Below are 24015 nucleotides of genomic sequence, written 5' to 3'. Positions count from 1 at the left end.
TTCGATATGGAAAAATTCACAGGAAATAACGATTTTGGGCTGTGGAGGCTAAGATGAAAGTCGTGATGATGCAGCAAGGTTTGACAAGATAACTCGACAACACAATCATGGCTGAACATTTTGCATGTAGTTTCGGTTTTGACCAGGAACTATGATTAACGACTAATGTCTCTATTTTTGATTTTGTGATCTTAACTAATATTCCATCCATTCTAATAAATATGAAACATTTGTTTTTCAGCACGAGATTTATTTTGTGTTGTGTTATTAGTTAATGAAGATAGAATAAAATAAGAGAGGTGAAAAAATAGAGAGAGTGTTGTTTCAAAATAAAATAAAAATAACTTAGTAATTTTTAATGGGACAAATGGTTTATATAAAACAAAAAACAAATTTAGTTGCATAATTTATCAGCTTCCTGTAAACGATAAATGCACAAATTTAATTCGATATGGGCCAAGCGCAAATCGTTTATCAGAGTAAAAATAATTAAATCAATTTTATAGCCCAAGCTAGAAAAATAAATTAAAACCACTTGATCTGTTTGTACAATTATTGTGAAACGGCCTAAAACAGTTGTATTATTGTGGGAGAGCTGTATTCATAAAACAAAAACATTATAAAGTGGAAATTCATGTATTAGTAAAACGTTCGTTATGTTCTTACACCTTAACTCTCTTTTATATCAAAAGTTCAAAAGTAATGTTCATATATCGATTGCCAAAATTAAATTATTGTTAATTATTTAGCCATAACAATACCATGTTTCTCAATAAACAATACTCATTTTTCAGTCTTAGACATAATATAACGTAGTTTGAATTTGGTTAGATTTGTATTAGAAATGAGCCACTTACATCTTAAAAGGTCTTATAAGAGGGAGGGTTAATCATACTTATATAGAGAAGTCAGGATCATCACCAGGTTGATGTGGAGAGTTATTCATACTTATATAGAGGAGTCAGGATCATCATCAGGTCGATGTAGAGAGTTATCCATACTTATATAGAGGAGTCAGAATCATCACCAAGTCGATGTGGGATAAGATTTAAGAGTTTTAACACGCCCCCTCACGTGTGGATTGGAATGACACATCGGACTTCCATCACGTGGGTAGGGAAGAGAAGAGATAAAGAGATAAAATTCATCCTCGACTTAGGCCTACTCTGATACCATATTAGAAATGGGTCATTCACCCCTTAAAAGACCTTATAAGAGGGAGGGTTATCTACACTTATATAGAAGAGTCAGGATTATCACCAAGTCGATGTGGGACACCATTTCTAATATGATATCAGGGCAGGCTCAAGCCGATGATGGATTATATCTCTTTATCTCTTCTCCTGTCTGCTCATTTCTAATCATTTGTCATAATATTACTTTTTAATTTGAAATATTTTTGTAAATAACTAAGTTAAAAGATTAAAATTTGAGTTATTTTAGAAGATCCAAATTAATTTGTTAAGTTTGTTAGGAAATTGATTACACATGAATTGTGTATGCATGTCATTAAGTTATAAGTTGTCATACTACTTATCAGATAGGGATTAGTAAGAAATTATAATTCAATACATATAAAAAAAAATTTAAAAGCAAAAAATGATACCCTTCTGGTACATAACTGGAATTATAACTACATCAACGGCCGTTAATCCATTTCAAGGATTCCTAATGGTTTTAGGTAACTGAGCTAGAAGTGTAATGACAAAAAAAATTCTTGGGTCATAAATGAACATTTTAGATTGATAGGGCATAAAATACTCATTTAATGATAAAATCAGGCCATAATTGATAATTAACCCTAGAAACAATATCATCCAATTAGAATTCTACAAACATAAGCAACAATTAGACCCTAATCAACTCATTCTTTCAATAGCCACCAACTAGAAAAAAGTAAAGGCAATCACTCATCTATGATCTCTACTACCGTGACAAGATTGTGAATATTAATTATTGTCTCTATTATTTAACAAATCCTTTTTTTTTTATCACAGGTGTACTGAACCAGCCTTTCGCAAAATCTGACTAATCTTGTTCGATCGGGTTTGCGGATTAAGGTCGAAAGTCTCTCAGCAGGTGATGGGGTTTGAACACGTGACCTCAAAGGTCACCACAATTCCACGCTGCCAACTGCGCTACAATTAGTTGGTTTATTTAACAAATCCTTAGTACGTGCGAGTAGGGTCGGCCCACTAGCCCATACCCAACTTGAACCTCGCATATGCGCGCGAGTTGGGTCAGCCCATACTCAACCTGGACCCCGCAAAAATGACTTATACTCAGGCCTAAAACACAAGAGTGAGTACTAACATTTTTCAAATAAAATAAAAATACCATGGAATTATCATGAAGTTGAGAAAAGGTATATAAATAATGTGATATGGAAAAGGGAAGTTGCAATATGAAAAGCTATTCTTTTATATTGTGAAAATGTGAATCAAAGATGTGATCTGTCTATAAAATGGTGCCATCAAAATTTGCAATAATTGATGGTAGAGGTAGAAGACCCAGTCAACCACTAAAATCTTTCTACAATGTCCCATCACACAAGAAAGTTTAAAATTACCGGGGCCTTTTTGTTATGTCGATTTGTGCATGTGTTTGGTTCGATATTATTGAAAAGTTGAAGATTCAATAGTTATGTCGTTTTCTTTTTCATGTCGACTTTTCTATGTGTATACAAATACGATCCAATGTTAGCTTTAGTACACGGGTAGACTATAGTTTTTATTGGATTACTTTTCTTAAAATGCTGTTTATGCTTTATCGCATAATAGATTTTTTTAATGAAATGAATATGAAATATGTGGAGTTTGTACATGTGTATTTGATGGATTGTTATATACTAGGATCTTATCTCTATATCATTAAATATGGAATTGTGTGAAATAATAATAATAATAATAATAATTATTATTATTATTATTATTATTATTATTATTATTATTATTATTATTATTATTATTATTATAATAATGACTCTCCTGATTAAACTCAAGAAATTTCTAAAGAAATTATTTAACTATACTCCCCTGTTAATGAAAAATAGTTTCATTTTGTCATTTTGGGATGTCCACAAAAAATTAGTCTCGTTTCTGAAAATGGAAAGTTTCTCTCTCATATTTTACCTACTTTTTCTCCTTTTCTCTCTTATTTTACCAATTTCTTATTAAAACTCGTCTCGTCCACAAATGAGACTATTTTTTTCGTCATTTTCTTAGACAAATTCTGAAGTTCTCGTGCATTAATCAAATAAGAGGATTTAATTAATCACGTTCATTAACTCAGTAAATTAATTACTTCAAATTAATCTTAGTAAGTGCGGTTGTAACAAAACTTGAGAAATTGTGTACGAAGAGTAGAACAAAAATATTATAGCAAACAAATTGGTAAAAGCTCACATATGCGTGGATCAAGTCGACCCCAATAAAAACTACTCCGAATTTGGTCCAATCTAGACCCGATCAAAATGCTTATGTGATCGTCATATTTGGATGTGCTGGTCATGACGAACACTCCGAGTTAATTCTCAAATGTTGTTGTAGACTACGATTAGCTCCCTACACCAACGTTATGTGGGTTACCACTCCGTGAACCACTATTAAGAGTCATTCGATCTCCCCTACAACACCAATGTCCAATGATACCAAATTAGAAAACTCATTTTAAAATAAAAGAGAATCCATTTAATTTTAAAATCTCACATTTATTATTTTATACAACCAACTTCCTTACATTAGAGTCCATGACTGCCACTAGACCTAATTTTGTTCAAAAATAGAAATTTCAAATTCATACACGAGTCCACATCTGATGGATGATTGCAAGAGCTCTCATTTGTGCAAGTGGCTGCAAAAGTCTGACTATAGTATTTGTCGACCTATTATATTTACTCGTGAAATGAAAACATGATCGACAGATATGTATGGTTCATTCATTGTACTTATAGATAAGGCAAAATTAGCATATTAAAAAGACACCGATCACATAATTCTAAAATATAATATGAGTTTCTTGTCCTAATAAACGAAACCCTAACATCTCAAAATCAATATCCATCCAAGTTGAATGGTTATCAAATTTTTTTTGTTAAATCACACCACTGGGTGTATATACAAGTAATAAAACTGCTTAATCAAAATCTTTAAATATAAAGACGAACTTTAAGAAGAAGTACAAGACGTCAATGATTATGGTTAATTATTAGGACTACAAAGAAAATAATCGAGAGTAATGTATGTATCAGAATCAGATAGTTCAACAATACCAATTTTCATTTAATAGGTCAAGAATCAAGAACAATTTCACATGATCATATCATAAAATATAAAATTACTATTAATTACTAATATCTACTAACAAATTTTGGACCGTAAAAACAGTTTGCACCAAATTTTGTGAACTACGAAATTGGATAATTATATTTCTGATTAAAAACTTCTGCACGGGAAAATAAATAATACTCTCAATTACTTAAAAAACTAAATAAGCTATATTTTGTCTAAATACTTTTGCACGTGAAAATACGTAATAAAGCTCAATTACTTATATTTTGATAATCTTTGTTGGATTTTCAAAATATAGGGAATGGACCACCATCGTTTAAATAGTAGTGTCCATTTTACGATTGAATTCATCCACTAAAATTATTTTTTATTTCTATTTATGAAAATTTTCTAACCATTTTTTGTCCTCTCATAGAACTATATTTATTATTTCTCATTTTTCGTCTCTATGCATCCCCGATAGTGGACTAGCCGGCGCCCTAGCCGCCGGCATGCGACTAGGCGCTCGGCTAGTCCACTATTGCAACCGGCTAGCTGAGAGGACGAAAAAAAAATGCCCGAAAGGACGCTCATGGACGAGTAATATAGATGAATATTAATAGTACTCCCTCCGTCCCATAAAAGTTGAGTCGTATTCCTTTTTAGTCCGTCCCAACAAAGTTGAGTCATTTCCTTTTTTAACTAAAGACAAAACATCTAATCACTTTTATTTTATTCCATCATTTACTTTACTCTCTCTTATCTTTCCTACTTTTTTCATCTCTACTATTTATTTAATATAAATTCTTAATCTCCGTGCCCAAAAGTTTTGTCTCAACTTTTATGGGACGGAGGGAGTAGGTTTTAAATGGCCTAACTTCGGCAAAATCTTGGTTTTACATGACTTTCAAATCTTAATTTCAAATTTTACAAGGCTAGTCACATTTGGAAAAAATGTTGTTTGTCTACGCTGACAAGTAAGTTGACAACAAATCTAAAAGTCGTTCCCAAAATTAAAATCAGACCAAATTTTGTGGAATTTAATATTCAAACGAATTAATCCTATATATAATAGAGAAGGTCTCCATGCACGCGTATGAGGAGGATCAGTATCCCAAATCCAAGGCACGATGAAACACACCCCAAAGTGGGTGCATACAAGTTTTTGTCTATGCAATATTGTCTAATTTGAACATACTAAAAGACACATGTATTTCACCTTTTGTGTCTCATTTAACACATTATTATTTGTTATTCTCCATGTCCGCAAAAACTCCGATTGAGTAGGGCATAAATATTAAAAAAAAATGGATAGAAAAAAATAATTGGACGTGAGTCTCATTTATATATAGTAATTTTATAATAAAAATAAGTAAAATAAATTAGTTGAACATAGAGCTTACTTATCATTTATAGTAAAAATGAACCGGAACTTTTAATCGCACACAGAGGGAGTATTCATACTCCCTCCACCCATAAACAATTGTCTTATTTTTTTTCATTTTAGTCTATTCCATAAAATTAGTAGGAGTACTATAAATTCTTGTTGTCAAGTTTTTTCTCTTACGAGATGAGTCTCATTATCCATCAACAATACTGTAATTACTCTTTATTTCTATCCTTCTTTGTACCTTATAAATTTTGTAGTATTAAAATTCATGACATCTCAGTCCCCCTATTATCTATTAAAGGTTAGAAATTTTAAAGGGACATATGTATTAAAGGTTAGAAATTTTAAACATTATCTATCCACTTTCACAGGTGTATATAGCGATAATGTTTGGATTAATAAAATAAATATTGCTCCGTTCGAAAAAAAAAATAAATTTCATTTGTGGATGTCACGAATTTTAATGAAAAATTAGTAAAGTAAAAGGAGTAGAAAGAAAAAATGGATAAAATATAACAGAGAAACATTCCATTTTTAGAAATGAAACTAATTTTTATGAACATTAAAAAATGACAAAATAAGACTATTTTCATGAACGAACGGAATACAAATTTGAAATTTCTAAAACCAGATGACTTTTGGCATCAGAACTAATCATTCTATTACTATCCCTACAAAACACATGCACTACTAGTATGAAGTATAGGTACGGCATAATAATTTCCACACAATACTTATTTATAGTCGCCTTTGAAGCTAACTGATAAACAAAATCTGGTTAAGCAGGAAGGTGCTCAACGCTATTCATCAACACCCCTTTCCGCCATTAATGCCTTCTTCACTTCACTCACCAACGCACACCAACCACTTCCAAAATTAGGCATTTTAACCACATCTCGTGATCCTCTTCCCCCTCTTTTTTTCGCACCCAATCACTCCACCATAACCATATGATACTACTTGATTATTGAGTTTCATTTCATTTTCATGGCTCTCCACCTCTTATTATTCCTCTCGCTGCTCACCTCCGCCCTCAGTTTCCCCGCCGAGCGCCGCGCATTGCTCGATCTCCGCTCCTCTCTCGGAATCTCTGCTAAAAGCTGGCACAAAAAGGCCGATCCCTGCCTCAATTGGACCGGAATTCGCTGCCGAACCGGCCACGTCACTTCGATTACGCTATCAGGTTTGAGGAGAAGTCTCCAAGGGAGGCGAAATCCGCATTTCGCAGTTGATTCGTTGCAGAATTTTCCTCTTTTATCCACCTTTAATTCATCTGGTTTTGTGCTATCCGGCGAGATTCCGGATTGGTTCGGCACGAAGATGAACAATCTCCGAGTTCTCGATCTTAGCTCGAGTTCCGTTTCTGGCTCAATCCCCTTGTCTCTCGGGAGTTTGAGCAATCTTACGTTTTTGAATTTGTCTAACAATTCCATCACCGGAAGCATGCCAATCGCATTGGAGAAGCTGCACTCGTTGTCAGTCCTCGATCTCTCTCAGAATTCACTGACGGGACAGATTCCTGAAGAGATTTCATCTCTTCGGAATCTCAACACTCTCGACCTCTCGTTGAACTATTTATCCGGTGCGATCCCCATCGGTTTTGCTCTGTTTTCGAGTCTTAAGCAGTTGAATTTGAGCAGAAACAGCTTGAGCTCCTCGATTCCCTCTCAGATTGCAAATCTTTCCAAAATGGAGGAGCTTGACCTCGGATTGAATTCGCTGAGCGGGGAGCTACCTCCGGAGCTGGGACAGTTGAGGAGATTGAAGTATCTAGATGTTTCTAGAAACAACTTCACCGGCCTCTTACCTCCCTTTTTCAATGCCACTGCTGCAGTCTTCAACTTCTCCGGCAATCTCTTCTATGGAAATGTCAGCTCCGGGTTTGTATATGCTGGTGTAGTTGATCTATCAAGCAACTTTTTAGGAGGGGAAGCGCCTAATGGAAGCCTCTTTCGTCTCTCAAACAATTGCTTTTTGAAGGGAGAAAGGCAGAGGGAATTTGAGAAATGTTCCAAGTTTTACAGGGATGTTGGTATACCCTATGGCAGTGATAGTACCCAGCAACCAACGCCACCACCGCCTCGATTGGAAGAACCAACGAAGAGGGGGCGAAGTAAACTGCTTTATGTTCTGATTGGAGTTTTTGGTGGGATTGGTTTAGTCTTCATACTTGTAACAGCATTCCTGTTGCTTCTGAGATCACATAGAGCTGGGAGAAGTAATCAGCAAGCGCAGAGTAGAGATGTCGAGCAGCCTCCCACGCTCGTTGCTGACTTGTCTAGCTTGGGAGAGCCGTTCACATTTGAGCAGCTGGTTGTGGCAACGAGCAATTTCAGTAACGAGAACTTGATAAAGCAGGGGCACTCGGGTTGCCTGTTTCGTGCGAGGCTGGAGGACGGGGAGCTTGTAGTTGTGAAGAAAGTGGATCTGCAGTTGGTGAGAGCAGAGCTGTTTGTGGCGGAGTTGGAGTTTCTTGGGAAGGCGAGGCACCAGAGGCTGGTGCCACTTGTAGGGCACTGCTTGGACGATGATAATGTGAAGTTTCTGGTCTATAAATACATGCCGAATGGGGATTTGTCGAATGCGTTGTACAGGATGACGAGTTCAGAAGAAGGGCTGCAGTCATTGGATTGGATCACGAGGCTGAAGATTGCGATTGGAGCTGCAGAGGCCTTGTCCTACTTGCACAATGAGTGCAATCCTCCTCTTGTCCATAGGTACTATCAAATGTGAAGTTTTGTGCATATTTAGCAAAGCACTGAACTTGGTTTCTTGTTTTATGCAGAGATGTTCAAGCGAGTAGCATCCTTCTTGACGACAAATACGAGGTTCGGCTTGGGAGTTTCAGTGAAGCTTGTGCTACGGGTTCCAATAATCATCAGGGCATGGTAGCGAGGCTGACTTCTAGTAGACGGGGTAAGAGTTATGCAATGAAATGAACTCCGGTTTTCAGATTTTGATTGCTATATGAACTAGGATAATGTGAAGTGTTTTGTTAGTATGCCTTGAATCTGTATAGTTTGCCGCTAGTCAAACGGGGTCTCGCTATGCTATGTTTCTGGTTTATGCCCTAATTGTTATATTGGGCCTAGCCCGTCTTCTGTGTGCCTATTTATATAGAAGTAGGACACACAACTCTGTAATCCGAAAAACAAACTGAATACAATTTGTTTTCCTTTCCTGCCCGTGGACGTAGCCAACACAGCGTTAGTGAACCACGTAAATATATGTCTCTTTACGTTTCTGTTTGACTTGATTACACAATTATTCTATCCTGTCACGACAGTTTGATGGTTGTAAAAATTGGCAGGATCATCGTCTGGTACGTGTGCTTACGACGTGTACTGTTTGGGGAAAGTATTGCTTGAGCTGGTGACGGGGAAGGTTGGGATATGCACGACGAGTGATGCTGATTCACAGCAATGGTTGGACAGCAACTTACCATTCATCAGTATCTACGAGAAGGAACTGGTGAATAAGATTGTGGACCAATCTCTTATAGTAGACGAGGATCTTCTTGAAGAGGTATGGGCTGTTGCGGTGGTGGCTAAGTCTTGCCTGAATCCCAAGGCCTCGCGGCGCCCTTCAATGAGGCATGTGGTGAAAGCACTGGAGAATCCATTCAAGGTGGTGAGGGACGAGAATTTCAGCTCAGGGAACCTGAGAAGAGGCTCGTCTAGGCAGTCGTGGACAGCTGCATTGTTCGGTAGCTGGCATCATAGCTCCTCTGGCAGCTCCAACATGTCGAGCCAAACGAACAAGGAGATCATTGGGGGGCTGAGACAGGCCGAGAGAGTCGGGTCTCGTGGTAGTGGGACGAACGACCATTCGTCTTCGCATAAAAGATCGTCGAGCGAAGTCTTCCCACATCCACTAGATATGCAAGACGCAGAGAGTGGAAACTGAGGATGTGTAGTGTGTGTATTCCTCAATGAGTGTGTGAGAGAGATTTGTTAGTCTAGGATAGGAGCTCTTATAGTTTTGCTCTATTTGTACATAAACCAATTTATTAGTCTTTGGGTGGTTCTGATCTGAGAAAGAAAACTTTTCAATAAATGGAGAGGAAATTTGATAAGGAATTGTTCGTGAAATGAAAGAAAAATTTACTATAAATGAATATAAATTTTTTTGGTGGACAGAACAAAACTAAATTTACTATAAATGAATATAAATTTTTTTGGTGGACAGAACAAAACTATTTTTATGATGTAAAAAAGAAATACATATGCGATTCAGATCTTAAACCACAATTTTAAAATTGTTTAATACTACTCAGTAGAGGCTTTTACAAACTGGGCCGATCCCTACATTTCAGAGGACTTCGATATAAAAAAAAAATGGGCCCCTAAACGTTCGAAGCTTTAAAAGTCATGTTCACAGCCACCCAATTCAAATGGTGGTTAAATTAACGATAAAGCGTAAAATTCGTCTTCAATATTTATTGAAATATTTTTTAGTCATATACTATATGATAGTTTTTAGTCTTAAATACTCTCTCACTTTCTATTTTAATCTTCCCATAAAAAAATGAGCATTTATATTTATGAAAAATTATCTCAAACTTATCACCTCTATACATATACCATACCACCATTAAAACACTAATAATAATTGAAGTCCCACTATATTAGTTACAAAACCAAAAGACGAGGATCAAATGAGGATTTCTAGCATCTTGATAAGCAAAATCACCTAGATGATGTTTTCAATTCATAAAATTGCTAACCAATTTACCTTTTCTTAAAGCATAATACTGTTTTATGTACAAGAGAATAGATTGTAAATAGAGTAGTTATATTTCGTTGCAGTCAACGAATCTTGCCTTGAGCCAACACTCTATTACATTCCTCTGTCGATACTGTAGTCCAGCGTCGCAGTTTAAACTTTTTCTTATTGACACAAAAGAGAAGAGTTTATGAAATTGGGGACTAAGAAAATGATTCACAACTTCTATGGGGTGAATAGTCTAAACGGTCGCTACCTTCACATAAGTCGATTCCTTGTTGCTCGTATCTTCAGAGGGAGAGGATATCGAACTCATGAGGCATGAAATCTTCACTTGGTCTATAGTACTTGTCCGGTGAATAGAGGCTCAAATTACTAACTTGGCCGGTATACAGGCAAGCGAATCTCTCCACCTGAACAAGCGTTACCAAGTGAATACCAACAATCGTTTGTAATCTAGGCATAGTTTTAACGGATGTTAGACTCACCTGATGAGCAAAGCGAGAATTTTGATATCCGGTCTTCATCAGCTGTCCCCATACCTTGTGGAACTGAGAAATGTCGATCAACTGATTAAGGACTTTAGTGGTGGTTTGCTATGATTCCTATTTATGCTTCTTGGTTATCACTTATTACCTTCTGATGACATTCTCGTTGCGCTTCTTGATGACTCAGCCGTGCTCCCTCCTGCTCACACTGATAAAACCAATTGTTCATAAGAGATAGTATTTGAAGTTGATTGAGCATACAAAACACTTCCAATTAACTCTTCAACATTTTATAGAAGATGATATAGCTTTTACAAAACTGTAATGCCTGAATAATTGGCGAGGTTGGCAGAGAATAAGTGAAAGTGTAATCAGCAAGCTATTGCCTTTCAGTTGTTTATCACACACTGTCAGTTTAGAAGCATAGGATCTCTCCACATAACTAATATACTCCCTCCGTCCCTTAAAAATAGTCCGCATTTGTCATTTTGGGATGTCCCTTAAAAATAAACCAATTCTATGTAAGGAAACTTTTTTTCTATCTAAGAATGTGGGTCTCATTCTCCACTAACAATACTCCAATCACTTTTTTCTTTTTATCTCTCTCTTACTTTACCAATTGTGCATTAAAACACGTGTCGTTTCACATGTTGGCTAATTTTTAGGGACAGAGGGAGTCCTTGTCTGAGTATACAGATTGTAAAATAAATTGTCTCAGCAGTACTAACCTCCAACTTATCTAGTTCAGAAAGTAGCTCTTCATTATTGACAGAGTTCTTGCCATCAAACCTGATCAAAGAGTATGGGAAAAAGGTTCTTAATATAAGTTCGAAATGCTGTGCACGCTTATTTGATTTTATAACTGAAAACATAAGAATGGACAACAAGCTTTTTAACTTGATTAACATTTTGAATAGGATGGGTAGAATGGCACTGCAGTACGGAGTCCTATTGCTAGCGACATGCAGAACGGGGATTATCAACACTGGGGTAAATTTAGGTGGCACACGCAACAGTTTGAGTCCCTATTTAGTTAAACCTATACAATCCAACTTAGTGTTACTGTCCAGAGCCCATAAGAAAGAGTTAATATACGCAACGAATTTTCATTTTTTAAGGGCAGGAGATTATATTTTGTAGAAACAGTTTATCAGCTGGGCAGGAAGAATTCTAGTAAGACTGATCCTGGATTCTTTTCTATCACCAGCTGAGCAGAATGTACGCTTCAACGAAAATTCCAGACACATAATATCAGTGGCTTGAAAATGAGAGCGGACAGAGCCGAGAAGTACCTGAGAGACCACTTCAGATGATGAATTTGGTCCTCTATATGGTCACGCTTATACCTCAACAACTGAAGTTCCTAAAGAGAATTAACAAGAAGGTATAAATGTACGGAATCAAGGACCAAGTTAATATTCTATGATCACAGACACAACAAAGGTAGAAAGAAACATCAAAATAGTCAGCGGTCAGTTTCTCATAGCATTTGAAGCTTAGAGAAATGAAGCAAATGAAGAATAATGCCATCACCATCATCAGTTTCTCACTAATTGTTCTTCAATAAATGAACATTGAGCATTACCCCACCAAATGAGAAATGAAACAAAAACCTTTATCTGGCAGTTATATAAGACCTTTATCTGGACTACTAACAAAATGGATTGTTCCTCACACTTTAAAACTGAAACTTGGACTATATGATCCTAATAATACCTGAAAAACTGGTTTTCAGTTCAGGTCGTTTCTTCAATAAATGAACATTGAGCATTACCCCACCAAATGAGAAATGAAATAAAAACCTTTATCTGGCAGTTATATAAGATTTGGATTACTAAAAGATGGTCTCCGAAATGTGAGACATTATTTGTAACTTTAAGGGTCTACTGACTGAGAGAGAATATTGAGCATTACCCCACCAATCTTTCATTTATAAAGATGGAATCTCACAAGATAGGCAAGACATTTATAAATTTTTCTACTTTGGAAGATCTATGTGAATAAGGTTCCCAAAATGAGAACCTATTTTTATCCCAATTCTGTCTGAAGACTCTGAACAGATCACACACACACTATCTTGAAGGTTTTGACGTGAATTGAGGTATGTCTGGTCTTGGTATTAAATTATTCTCAATTTTTGTTAAATGTTACATGCATCGTAGGCGTTTCTCAAACGCGGCGTTTTTAAAAACGCACTCATGTGAGCGGTTTTTTCTTGATTTTGTAAATAAAAAAAAATTCCCCATTTGGGAACACCTTTTTGTAGATCTTCCCCAAAGTAGAAAAAATCCCAGCATTTATACCCATCCACAGCACATAGTGGTTAGCAAATCCTTTAACAAATTGCGGAAGCTACAAGATATGCCAAAACCTGTAGATTAATATAAATACCTTGCGAGTTTCTCTTAATGTCCAAAGAAGTTCTACTTCCTTCTCAAGCTCTGGAACAACTAGCATTGTTCTCCATCCTACAAAAGATTAACATTCCTGAATCAAACATCAGAAAATAACTTAATACACCAGCATCTTTAACTTATGTGCTTCTTATTTAAACAAAAACAAACTCATCTGAGGTTAATGAAGCTAAATGGTGGAAAAATATACTACTTATCACAATACTCTTATTACAATTTAGATCTGAACACATGAATTTATTTTTTCCCTTCAGGATAATATAACCAATCATAGGCTAGCACTTTCTTGAGGAGAAAATGAAGTAGTCTTAACTAGAATTTTTGGTGAAAAATATCTCACAAAAATATTCTCAAGATTCACCTCTAGAACAACTCTTCACATCACAAAAAAATAGATAGCATTACTTGCACAATTCAAGCATAATGCTGTTAGTCAAGCATAAATCAATTATAATGTTATTCCTTCCGAATGAACCAAGAATTCAAGATTAAGCAAATGAATTGCAGTCAATGAATACAAACCCCCACTTATCATGAAAATGAAGGAGATGATAGATGATATACCAAGAACTTTTTTACTCCGCAGAATGTCTCCATATATGTGATCTCCAACATAAAGTACCTAAAATATAAGATGTAAGTTGTTGAAATATTCAAACAAATCAAAACCACAGAAAACCTGAGCACCACAATGGAAAAAATGATCTTTCCTCCGCACACAGTATCAGTGGGCGAAGAAGACTACTAACAAAGGTACCATTCCTCATACAGTATCAATGAGAAAGGACTACTAACAAAATGGATTGTTCCTCATCACACGTAGTATCAGTTTTAAAGTGTGAGGAACAAATGGAGAATGAAAAACTACTAGCAACTTTCAGAATGTACTCATTTGTCTAATAAAGAAACGACCTGAACTGAAAACCAGTTTTTCAGGTATTATTAGGATCATATAGTCCAAGTTTCTATCTCATATTAGGAACAGTTGGCATATTTTTGTAAGCCACAATTTCCGAAAAAGTGGCACTAACTAATGGTCCATGCATATCTCAAGCATAGTATGCCCACTGGTGATTTCTCAATGGAGCTTGACTCTGTTGACCTATAAAGAGATTAAAATTGACATCACCTAAGATGTGGACATCCATACTGAATGGAGTACCTGGGAGCTTGACTCTATAGACAGCAATTTATGCAGGTGGCCAACATTTCCTCCCTGAAAGTGTAACTCCGGAAAATTAGTGAGCAGAGTTGAAGGATATCAATATAGATATAAACGGCTGTTGATTCTTTTCTTCTTTCACAAGAGGGAAAATGTTAGCAGTAGCTTACTGAATAGGGTTACCTGGAAAACTTGACAGCTTTTATCCAGGATCTTTAGTGGCAACCTTAGAGAAGAATCTACCTGGTTAGTCAATAAAAGAAAAGTCAATCAGCCTTGTGCAGGAGTCGCACACAATGATCTGTTTAATAAGATTATAAAAATGTACACTAACCTGAGGCATAGGAGTTCCATTATCTGTATTAAGAAGCATACCCGACTCTGGGTCCACTTCAAAAAGACTCGCACGGTTTTCATCATGGAAAAAACCTGGTTTCGCACTGTTGGAAATAAGTAATAACATGTAACGTCAGACGTTATCACAAGATAGCCAAGAGAACTTTCAGCTCATTTATCCATCATCAGAGGCTTTTAAGCCATGGACTATGACCAATAACACATATAATGTGCACTCTAATTAACTATAATTCTCTGGTTAAAAGCAACTCAGTGTGATGACAGAATACAGACTTCAAGAAAGACATAGAAGTTAGCTCAACATATCCTATCCACACCAAACACCGACTAATGACACCTTAAATAACAAAATCAACTCATCTAAAAAGTCATCTAAAGATGGTTAAAAGTGTAAATATGAAATTTCAGCACATGTTACTGAAAGTTGGTGATGCAGTAGTGCTAATATTAGAACTTTCTAATAATAAAGGAAAGCTTCCAACCTCCCAGTAATAACAACATCAAAATACTGAAGCCAGTCAAAATTCAGAACGGAGCAATCTTCCGCTGATCTTGGTCCACAGAGGAAGTTCATCACAATATTTGTATAATCCCATAAGCTGCAGAATAAAAGAAATGTTTTTAGTCAGACATCACCATGATAGAAATTCATATGTCAGAATCAGTCTCAACACACATTTGTTATGGATGACAGAGAATGGATCCCAGTATTTCACAATCTGTACAAGATTAAAAAGGCAGTACTTATTTGAGCAGAAATTCCAATTATTTGACATAAAAAGACGTAACCCATCAATACTATCACATATCGTTATAATTTATTGTAATTACTATAAGAAGAACCCTCTCATCCTACATCTGTAAACTTTCCCATTAAGCATCATGGAGGCTTAAGGAGATCCTTGAGATAGACCTAAATGACATACATTGACATAAATGACCTGTATGATGAATATAGAATATGTTTGTATAAAATAATAGTACCTGATATACTGCATATATATGTTATAGTATAAGTAATAAGGCATTTTAGTCAAGCAGTAAGTCTGGTGAACCATTTCCATCCACTGGAGCATTATAACATATATTTTTCATAAGACATTCACCATTAGGTTCCTTATCATATTCTAAACCACAGGATTCATTTACCTGTTTGTCACCAGAAAGGTAGCACGGCCAGAATCTCTAAGCATCTTTAGCATGGGAACAATTGAGGAGTCTTCGTTGATATATCTGAGTAGATAAGCATGATTTCAAAGTTAAGATTTAAAGAATCTGGGCTGACAATTTGGCACCAGTAATGAAAAACAAATAAGGAAATATTGCAAAGGTGAGAATAACTAACTAATGTTAGACTGCAAAATAAGAGAACAGCAGTGATGTAAAATATGAACCTTTGCATGATCACACAAATGTAATGTAACCTCACACAAGCATCAACTGGGTAACTTGAGACGAACTTATGAGATAGTTTGTCAATGTGAATTTACAAAAACCCTAACAAGGTAAACTGAAAAGAGCTGATAAAATAGCTGTCAAACTATGACTATCTAACCAAAATGATACGTGCTAACAGTTAGTGTTCAGTTACTTATGATGAAGATTGAATTCTAGCATTTGAAGACAATATATACTCCCTCCATACTCATCAAAATCCCTATTCTCTTTTCACACAGATAAACAATGACTGTATTTGGAAAAGTAAATTAAATGCATTTGGTCATCTGAAATAGAAAAGTTGTAAAATTCAAAGATCATGAATAGGAGTATGTTATGACAAAGAATAGTTAATATACCTCGAAAGAAAAGGACTATGTTCTTTGGATGGACTAAATATGAATCCGTGAAAAGTTTTGTTGATGAAAGGGCATAAATTTTAACCTAATGACAGCTCAAAGTTTCCTGTTGGATTCACAATATAAATGCTCAATTATCTTGACCTTGTTCATAACTCGGCCTTCTTGTAAGATTCAATATAGACCAAGTTCATGATATTCGGGTTTATTTCAGTTTGTATTACAAAGCATTTACTGCTCTTTCATCAGAAGTGACCAAAGATGTTTATTTTCAATAATCATGACATCATTCATGGTAATTGACATTCCTAAGACCCATTATAGATCAAGACATCTAAATTTATTACACTCAGCATTTACAAATAATTACTAGCCTTATGTCAGTTAAAATAGGCATTGAAAAGAGAATCTAACATATAGCCGCCATCACCCTGCATTAAAATCCCCACCTACAAAGGAACAACATCTACATTGCATATGTATATCATGCAGTAATGAAGTTTAAATAATTAAAAACTCATGAATCAAGAAAAATTAACTTTTCTGTTGTTGCAAGACGTAAAGAAAAATACATCCTAAAACAACTGAAGATGCAACTAAGGAATTATAAATGATTTTTTGCTCAAATATTTATGAACCAAGGCATTCAACAACAAAATGCTTTGTAAGTTCTTATATATCAACCAGATCCATATAATGCTATCTGACCCTGAACCTAATTTGAGAAATGCTTTTTAGTTATCAATTAATTATCAGGGTTTGGATATTACATTTCGGAATTATTATTTTACACTCCCCTCGCCCCCTATAAATAGAGAATTTGGGGATGACATGAGTTTTAATGCGAAATTGGTAAAGTAGGAAGAAGAGAAAAAGTAGTTAAAGTAGTATTAGTAGATAGTGGGGCCCACATCATTAGTAGTGTAATGTGTTGTGAAAATTTTGCAAAAATAGAATTGGACTAATTTTGGTGGACTGACCAAAATGGCAAAAGGGGGCTATTATTTGGGGATGGTACTTCCTTTTTCATAGGAATTCAATGATATTGAAATTTATATGGTACAAAGGGATCTGTCTATATGATGGTGATATCACAGTGGCAGTTATTATACCAAAGAAATTCTATGGGAGGTGCCAGAGAGAGATTCTTCAGAGTAATTTCTACAAAGAAACTGACAAAAGTTAACACCAATTTGAGAAATATAGAGAATGAGATGGATTATGCTATATATTATGCTTAATTGAGATGGATTATGCTATATATATATTTTGGAGAATAGTTTTATAGTTTGTCTACAATACATTAATTATGATTTGAAAAACTCGGGGAGAACTTTGTCCTTTTCATGATGAGTATATAAGGCAAACCAAGAATCAAGATAAACGAAGTATGCGCAAATGAGGTGGATAATTCTATATAATCACAACTTGCTCTATTGGAGAAAAGTTATATAATAGTTTGTCTACAATAAAAAAAAATGACAGTTTGTAACTCGGGAATAATTTTGTGCTTTTCTAGATGAGTATAAGGCACACCAAGAATCAAGATAGACGAAAGTCAAACCTCTAGACAAAAATAAAAAAGATAACAATATAATGAAAATTAAAAAAGATAATAGTGGTTTTAGTTACGACAAATCCATTTGCACGAGAAAGGAGAAACAAAAAGATCGACAGCTGCAACATCACAGTAGATACAGATATGAATGCGCTGCTAAAAAATGATAAGGAATAAATTAAATTAGCAGGTAGTCAAAAACAGGGCTGTTGGCGCCTGAGCATGACTTTGCACTACTTTAACACTAAATAGAAGACCTCACGAGAGGCTCACTGCATTTAATGTTTTCAATGAATATATAATATTTCTGCCCTCAATGCTACTAGAGGTTAAGCAGGTAATATTACCAGTTCCGTGCGTGCATTTATTGTCAAACGTTTTTAGATGATAAAATAATAGAAGAAATACATGAAAGGATGTGTGTGAAAGAGGAAACCTAGGGACTCGTAAGAAATATTTAGTTCGACATTCTTTCCCATGCATATAGTTCAACAGAAAAACAAAACAATTGCTACTCTGCACTTGTAAAGCAAAATGGAGGACCTTGTAATTACCTTTGGGGATCTTTTGCAACCATCTTTTTCAATGTCCCATCACGATGGCACAGATCAACTGCAGCTCGAACATCTTTGTACATACGAGAGTAGCTGCAAGTCGTGACATGGCAATGATGTTAATACAACGAGTACAAGTTAAATCTCTAACTATATGAAAGCAGCAAACATTGTTGTTATATGTAGTAAATAGCTTAACTAGTGAGTTTCTAGCATCTAATGATATTTCTCTTCATGGTGTTAGCGTTGTATTTCAAAACTAAAAAAGTAGAGGAATGTAGAGCATTCTAAGTAGGTTTCACAGAAAATATCCACGAGTCAGAAAGATCAAAGTAATATTTTGAATATCAACAGCAATTCTTTTGACACCAAAGTTGGACCATTTCAAAGCATTTCAAACAAAAGTATTATTAATATTCAATAGTATTACTGGATCTTATTTCCCATCTCACGACTCACATAAGGTTTTTTTGTGTAAAATCAAATTGTGCCAGATCTTTTATAGAATGGTGTCCAATTCCAATATGGACGTATTCTACATATATATAAACCACTTCTGACAGATCTAAACTCATTTTTCTCCATTATTTTTTTCTATACAATTATATAAATTGCTAAAGTTACAAATAAGTATTCTCCAAGAAATTATAGAAAGTCTTTTACATGTCTTCTCAACATATATAATAGCCAGCTGATACAGCTATGGCAGTTTTAACAACAATTATTTACTGATTATTAACTTCAATCTTCATGATGAGAACTCGCAAAAACAAACTTGAGCAGATATTTAACAATTTCTTCCAGGGAAAACAATGTTCCACAAAATAATTCATTAAACACAACTACAGGTTGACAAATGTAAATAAACGCAATATGAGAACTAAAAGAATAATCTTACTATTTTGAATATATAGATGAAAACAGGTCTAGCATAAAAGTCGCCCTCATCGTATTACTGCTAATCTAAAGCCAATTTCAGACTGCTTATCACCAAGCAATCCTGAATAGTAACACTATTTCTGAGGTATATAAGCTATTAAGACTACGTTGATAGCTTCAAGCAGGGAAAGATAGTTTTATATAATCCAACTGTGCACAAAAGATCAAATATCACTTGTGAAAGTTAATTTCACTGTTCATTCAAAACTGAAGAATGCTATTAGGATGCCCAAATTCATCGAAAAAGTACATGTATTGTGAATAATGTGACTTCTTCAAAAGTTGGAGGAACTTCACAGCATTGCTCAAATTTGTTACAGCATCATATGGTCGAAAAGTAAGGGGGACTGACTAACTGCAGTAGATAATGGATTAAAACAGAAGTGTGTTGTAGGTCTCTTACTCTGAGGGGATTTTTCCCAAGTTGTTGTCTTTATAGTCAACAAGTTGTGCAAATAAGTAAGCTTCAGCCAGGGAGAAAAGGGTATCAATTAAAGCATATTCAGGCTCATCAAATGCATCACGGATTAGTGTACTTCCATATGTAGCAACTTTCTCTTCCTTTGACAGCTCTCTAAATCCGTGATAAGCTACTTTGACATACTTATGCCTGTCCATCTATCGGAGAACGAGACAAACAATTTCATAAATACATAAAAACAAGAATCAAATTGAATAAAGTTTACTATAGAAGAATTTCAGTACCACCTTTGGAAACTTATGAAATGTGAGACTAAGAAACACATACCTTCAGTATATTGCCTCTCTTTTTATCTAGGACAAGCCCTCTGACCATGTAAGTCCAATCAAATGACCAACCAAGCAACTACACAAGCAAATTGAGTTAAAATGCTAAAGATTCTTAAGTCCAAAATATAAATAGAAATAACATTATTCTCATACATACTAAGTCTTTCATATATACTATTAACTATTTATATTACTCTGTAAGTTTGGATTCTGGAGACTGAAACTGGAGGACTGGAAAATAAATCACAATTTTAGCAAGATAGGCTTACATTTTATACTGAAAATAGCATTACTCAAATCAATTACTTTCCATTTTCCAACTACTTGCTATAAGCTAAGTGCAAGCTCAGTTACAGTAGGTAAATACTAACCTCAGCTGGGTATCCCAAATCATGAACTAGCTTTTTGACTGTGCCCTCATAGGCAAGTGATTCGAATGTCTCTGGTTTATACTGCGCCAACGTATAATCCATATCAAATCCGACAGCAACTATATTACGCATGTTTAGAGATCTATTGCAAAAGATCTGCTTTCCTATGTCAATCATTTGTCCTCCTTCAGGAGAAGACCACACACAAGGGTGTTTATCATCCACATTGCTGTTATTCCTCTCAAACTGCATTATTTTGCTGTCCATGGTATTACTTTTATAAAGCTGGTTATCACTTGACTCCTCTGTGCAAGAAAAGACAAGTATACTATAATTATAGGTATTCAAACAGAGATTTATCATCCATACCACTTTATATGCACTCTGGAAATAAAATTTGGACAAAGCAGGCCGGCTCTATAAATTCAGTTAAATGCCCTATAATAGTATATGTTGCTATGTTACTTCATATGTTTCCAATTGCTGTTATTGACATATATGCTCAGGATAATGTCATAATGACGCGGCATTGCCAACAATAAACTGATTTACATAGTGTTTTATATGATAGAACAATCAACCAAGAATTTCACATTGGACAAATGTACCGCTATATGTTCAATATAGAAATTTTCCATTATTGGCTAGACTTTCAACGTGGGATATCATATCAGTTAAACATAAAACTTTACAATAACCAAGAAATGGAAGTGACTACTCTTTTGAGGATAGGAAGTGACTACTTTGATTTTATGGTCGACAAGTAAAACACCCACAGACGGCTATATGTTAGGTTAGCAATAGAATCAAACTTTCAATTTAATTAGTGCGACGACAAAACTTATACTATATAAAACAAATGACATGAAATGCAATATGAAATAATCTAGAGACGATTTCATGCCTAAGGGGTATCTCAAAGTGTTATAAGCTAAAACCTAAATTAAAAACAACTCACAACTCCATGCAGTTATCAACTGTTATGCTATCAATTATATCAGCTCACATAATGTGATAAGACCCTTCAAGTTACTTACCAAAACCCACCCCCTAACCAGTGCCCAAAGGCCCCAAACTCATCATAATTAAACCCAGCAGATGAGCTTTCCAAACATCAAGATCAGGGATCAATGCTTGGCTGCTTGCATTTATTACACAAAATTCATCAGTCCATCCAAATACCATCGCCATACATACTCATTTCCCACCCTACATGCATGAATTTCAGGAGCCAGCACTTAATACCATTTTCCTTTTGCAAATGACATTACATGGATGACTTCCACCAAGCCTAGTTTTCCAAAATTATCCTATTCAAAATGATACATATTCCTCATCCAAGGTCTTCCCTAACCTTATGTTTAAGGAGGAGTCACCCCAGGCTTCCCTATGCCCAAACTTCTAGAAAACATCATGTCCTTAATGCATTTAGACTAATAGGAACCACCATTTCAATATGTCCTATGAGAAACAAGATTATTCTGTTGGAAAGTAAAGACATCAAAAATTTCATGAAAATAAAGTGTGGCGACACACTGACTCGGTTCAAAAGAGCAATGAATTTCACAATTTTCTCGAATTCTTTTCTTCCTATTTTACTTCAGTATAAATCCTTCAACATCAATCAATTGAGGTGTGGCGGGAAAGAAGAAACGAAGTAATGTACCAATTAATCAATGATTTCTCTAAAGAATGAAGCATGCACGTCGAAATTAAAAGAGTAGGTAGCTTGCAAAGCAGAATTTGATCCATAAACCAGAAAAACAATAAAAAATAAGAAGAATGTTTTTTCACTTGAATGAGTTACAGTCCTGCTTAAACACATACTCCAATAAAAAGTAGTAAGAAGAAAAAGAGGAACGCTCACGTACACAATCAATGGAGCTAGCACAAACCTCTGCTGCGAAAGACCTTCCTTCTACTCGGAAACCGATCGGAGATCGAAGAAGAAAACCTAGGCGAACGAAAATGCAAAATCCCGGGGGAGGAAGGAGTAGAAAATAAAGAGACGCAAAATGAAAATGAGCGTCCTCGAGCGATACGCATCTTGGCATTAAATAGCCATCTCTTCGCCTCAACGATTAAAAATAGCAGCACCGAATTCCCGAACACGATTCGAATTCGATGCGCCTCGTTGCCGCTCGAACTAAATGACGCATTAAAAAGCAATCAACAATGCGGTTCGAATTCGGATTCTCCGGCCACGTGGCGGCGGAGCAAGGCGGAGCTGTCGTGAGCTGTGGTGGCGGTAGTTGGCGGAAATTTGGGATTCTTCTATCGAATTTTTTGGTTGGGGAATTTTGGCGAACGTGTTGTGTGTGTTTTGGAGAAGTAACGGAAAAACTGACAGCCTTTAGATTCCTTAAGAGGAGTAATGAGGAAGACGCCTTGTTGCTAAAGTGATGGCGACATCAGGCTTATTTTCTGCCTGGAAAAATATGGTTTTTATTTTCTACGGAAATTAACGGATAATGATAGTATAAATTACTCTTATTCCTTTTTTATTCTCGAATTTATTCCCTCCAAATCCCATTAAATTAGCTTCTCATCAGTAATTTAAAAATAAAATGGGGGAGGGTTTGCTATTTTACAACTTGCGTTAGAATAAAAATCATGGGCAGTTAAAAAAAAAGTTACTTTTCTTTTTCTCTTTAGTTCATTCAAAAAAACTATAAAACTAGTCCTTTTTTACTAGTAATAAATCAAATCAATCTCTATATTTTATTTTACTATAACAATTTTGCATATTTTATAATCCTTCGGTCTCTACTAATTTGAATTGTATTCACTTTTGAAATGTCCTAATTAAATTGAGTCATTTTATTTATGATAAAAAAAATATCCAATCATTCTTACTTTATTTCATCATATATTTTATTCATCTTTGATACTTATTATTCTTTCTAACTTTTGAATACAGTTTCTTAATTATTTTTACCTAAAAGTTTTAACTCAGTTAGATTAGAACGGAAGAGGTACACTATTAAGATTATTTTAGTAAAGCAGTATAAAAGTTGTGGAAAAAATAACACTGCATAATGTGTGAAGAAGCAAACAAAAGTTATAGAGGTTTCAATCATTTTGCAAGTCTACAATAAAGTAGGAGAAAAGTCACGGTAAAAGTTTATTTTGTTTTTTTTACCACTGTTGTGGCTTCGGTCGATGGAAGCTGACGTGTAGATTAATGTATTTTCTATGTGCCCACGATTTCCGCAAAGATACGAATATCAGAAACAGTTGTAA

General features: G+C 35.1%; 2 protein-coding genes across 7 annotated transcripts; one reads left to right on the top strand and one right to left on the bottom strand.

The window, feature by feature from the left end:
• Nucleotides 1–6401: 6401 nt before the first annotated feature.
• Nucleotides 6402–9733, top strand: LOC125201796 (probable LRR receptor-like serine/threonine-protein kinase At2g16250). Its single transcript, XM_048100051.1, has 3 exons — nt 6402–8375; nt 8444–8574; nt 8969–9733. Exons 1-3 carry the CDS (start codon nt 6646–6648, stop codon nt 9562–9564), a joined length of 2457 nt encoding a protein of 818 aa, XP_047956008.1. The 5' UTR covers nt 6402–6645; the 3' UTR covers nt 9565–9733.
• A 627-nt stretch (nt 9734–10360) lies between these two features.
• Nucleotides 10361–23164, bottom strand: LOC125201797 (5'-nucleotidase domain-containing protein 4). 6 transcript variants are annotated; one of them, XM_048100054.1, is made up of 18 exons: nt 22668–23161; nt 20773–21077; nt 20400–20477; nt 20055–20269; nt 18713–18805; nt 15954–16037; nt 15287–15403; nt 14782–14887; nt 14631–14690; nt 14448–14501; nt 13850–13907; nt 13263–13339; nt 12164–12234; nt 11600–11660; nt 11020–11079; nt 10872–10952; nt 10640–10796; nt 10361–10547 (listed from the first exon to the last, which is right to left on the bottom strand). In XM_048100054.1, the coding sequence occupies exons 1-17, from the start codon at nt 22816–22818 to the stop codon at nt 10674–10676; spliced, it is 1794 nt and encodes a 597-aa protein (XP_047956011.1). In that variant the 5' UTR covers nt 22819–23161; the 3' UTR covers nt 10361–10547; nt 10640–10673. The 6 variants fall into 6 exon arrangements, 4 of the variants coding, with proteins under 4 accessions (XP_047956011.1, XP_047956010.1, XP_047956012.1 ...); XM_048100053.1 differs by having other exon boundaries at nt 10361–10796; nt 22668–23160; XM_048100055.1 differs by having other exon boundaries at nt 10361–10796; nt 10872–10934; nt 22668–23157.
• Nucleotides 23165–24015: the final 851 nt, after the last annotated feature.

Source organism: Salvia hispanica, chromosome 1 (genome assembly GCF_023119035.1).
Source record: "Salvia hispanica cultivar TCC Black 2014 chromosome 1, UniMelb_Shisp_WGS_1.0, whole genome shotgun sequence".
NCBI classification, from domain to species: domain Eukaryota; kingdom Viridiplantae; phylum Streptophyta; class Magnoliopsida; order Lamiales; family Lamiaceae; genus Salvia; species Salvia hispanica.
Note: the sequence above shows the minus strand (reverse complement) of the source record. Positions and strands in the feature narration are given on the sequence as shown.

Excerpts from the sequence above, each read along its gene's own strand:
- LOC125201796 (XM_048100051.1), top strand. The coding sequence starts at position 6,646 with ATGGCTCTCCACCTCTTATTATTCCTCTCGCTGCTCACCTCCGCCCTC. Across the intron at positions 8,376-8,443 it reads AATCCTCCTCTTGTCCATAG|AGATGTTCAAGCGAGTAGCA; the intron begins GTACTATCAAAT and ends TGTTTTATGCAG. Across the intron at positions 8,575-8,968 it reads GCTGACTTCTAGTAGACGGG|GATCATCGTCTGGTACGTGT; the intron begins GTAAGAGTTATG and ends AAAAATTGGCAG.
- LOC125201797 (XM_048100054.1), bottom strand. The coding sequence starts at position 22,818 with ATGCGTATCGCTCGAGGACGCTCATTTTCATTTTGCGTCTCTTTATTT. Across the intron at positions 18,806-20,054 it reads TTGGGAAAAATCCCCTCAGA|CTACTCTCGTATGTACAAAG; the intron begins GTAAGAGACCTA and ends CACGACTTGCAG. Across the intron at positions 13,908-14,447 it reads CTATAGAGTCAAGCTCCCAG|GTACTTTATGTTGGAGATCA; the intron begins GTACTCCATTCA and ends CTTATATTTTAG.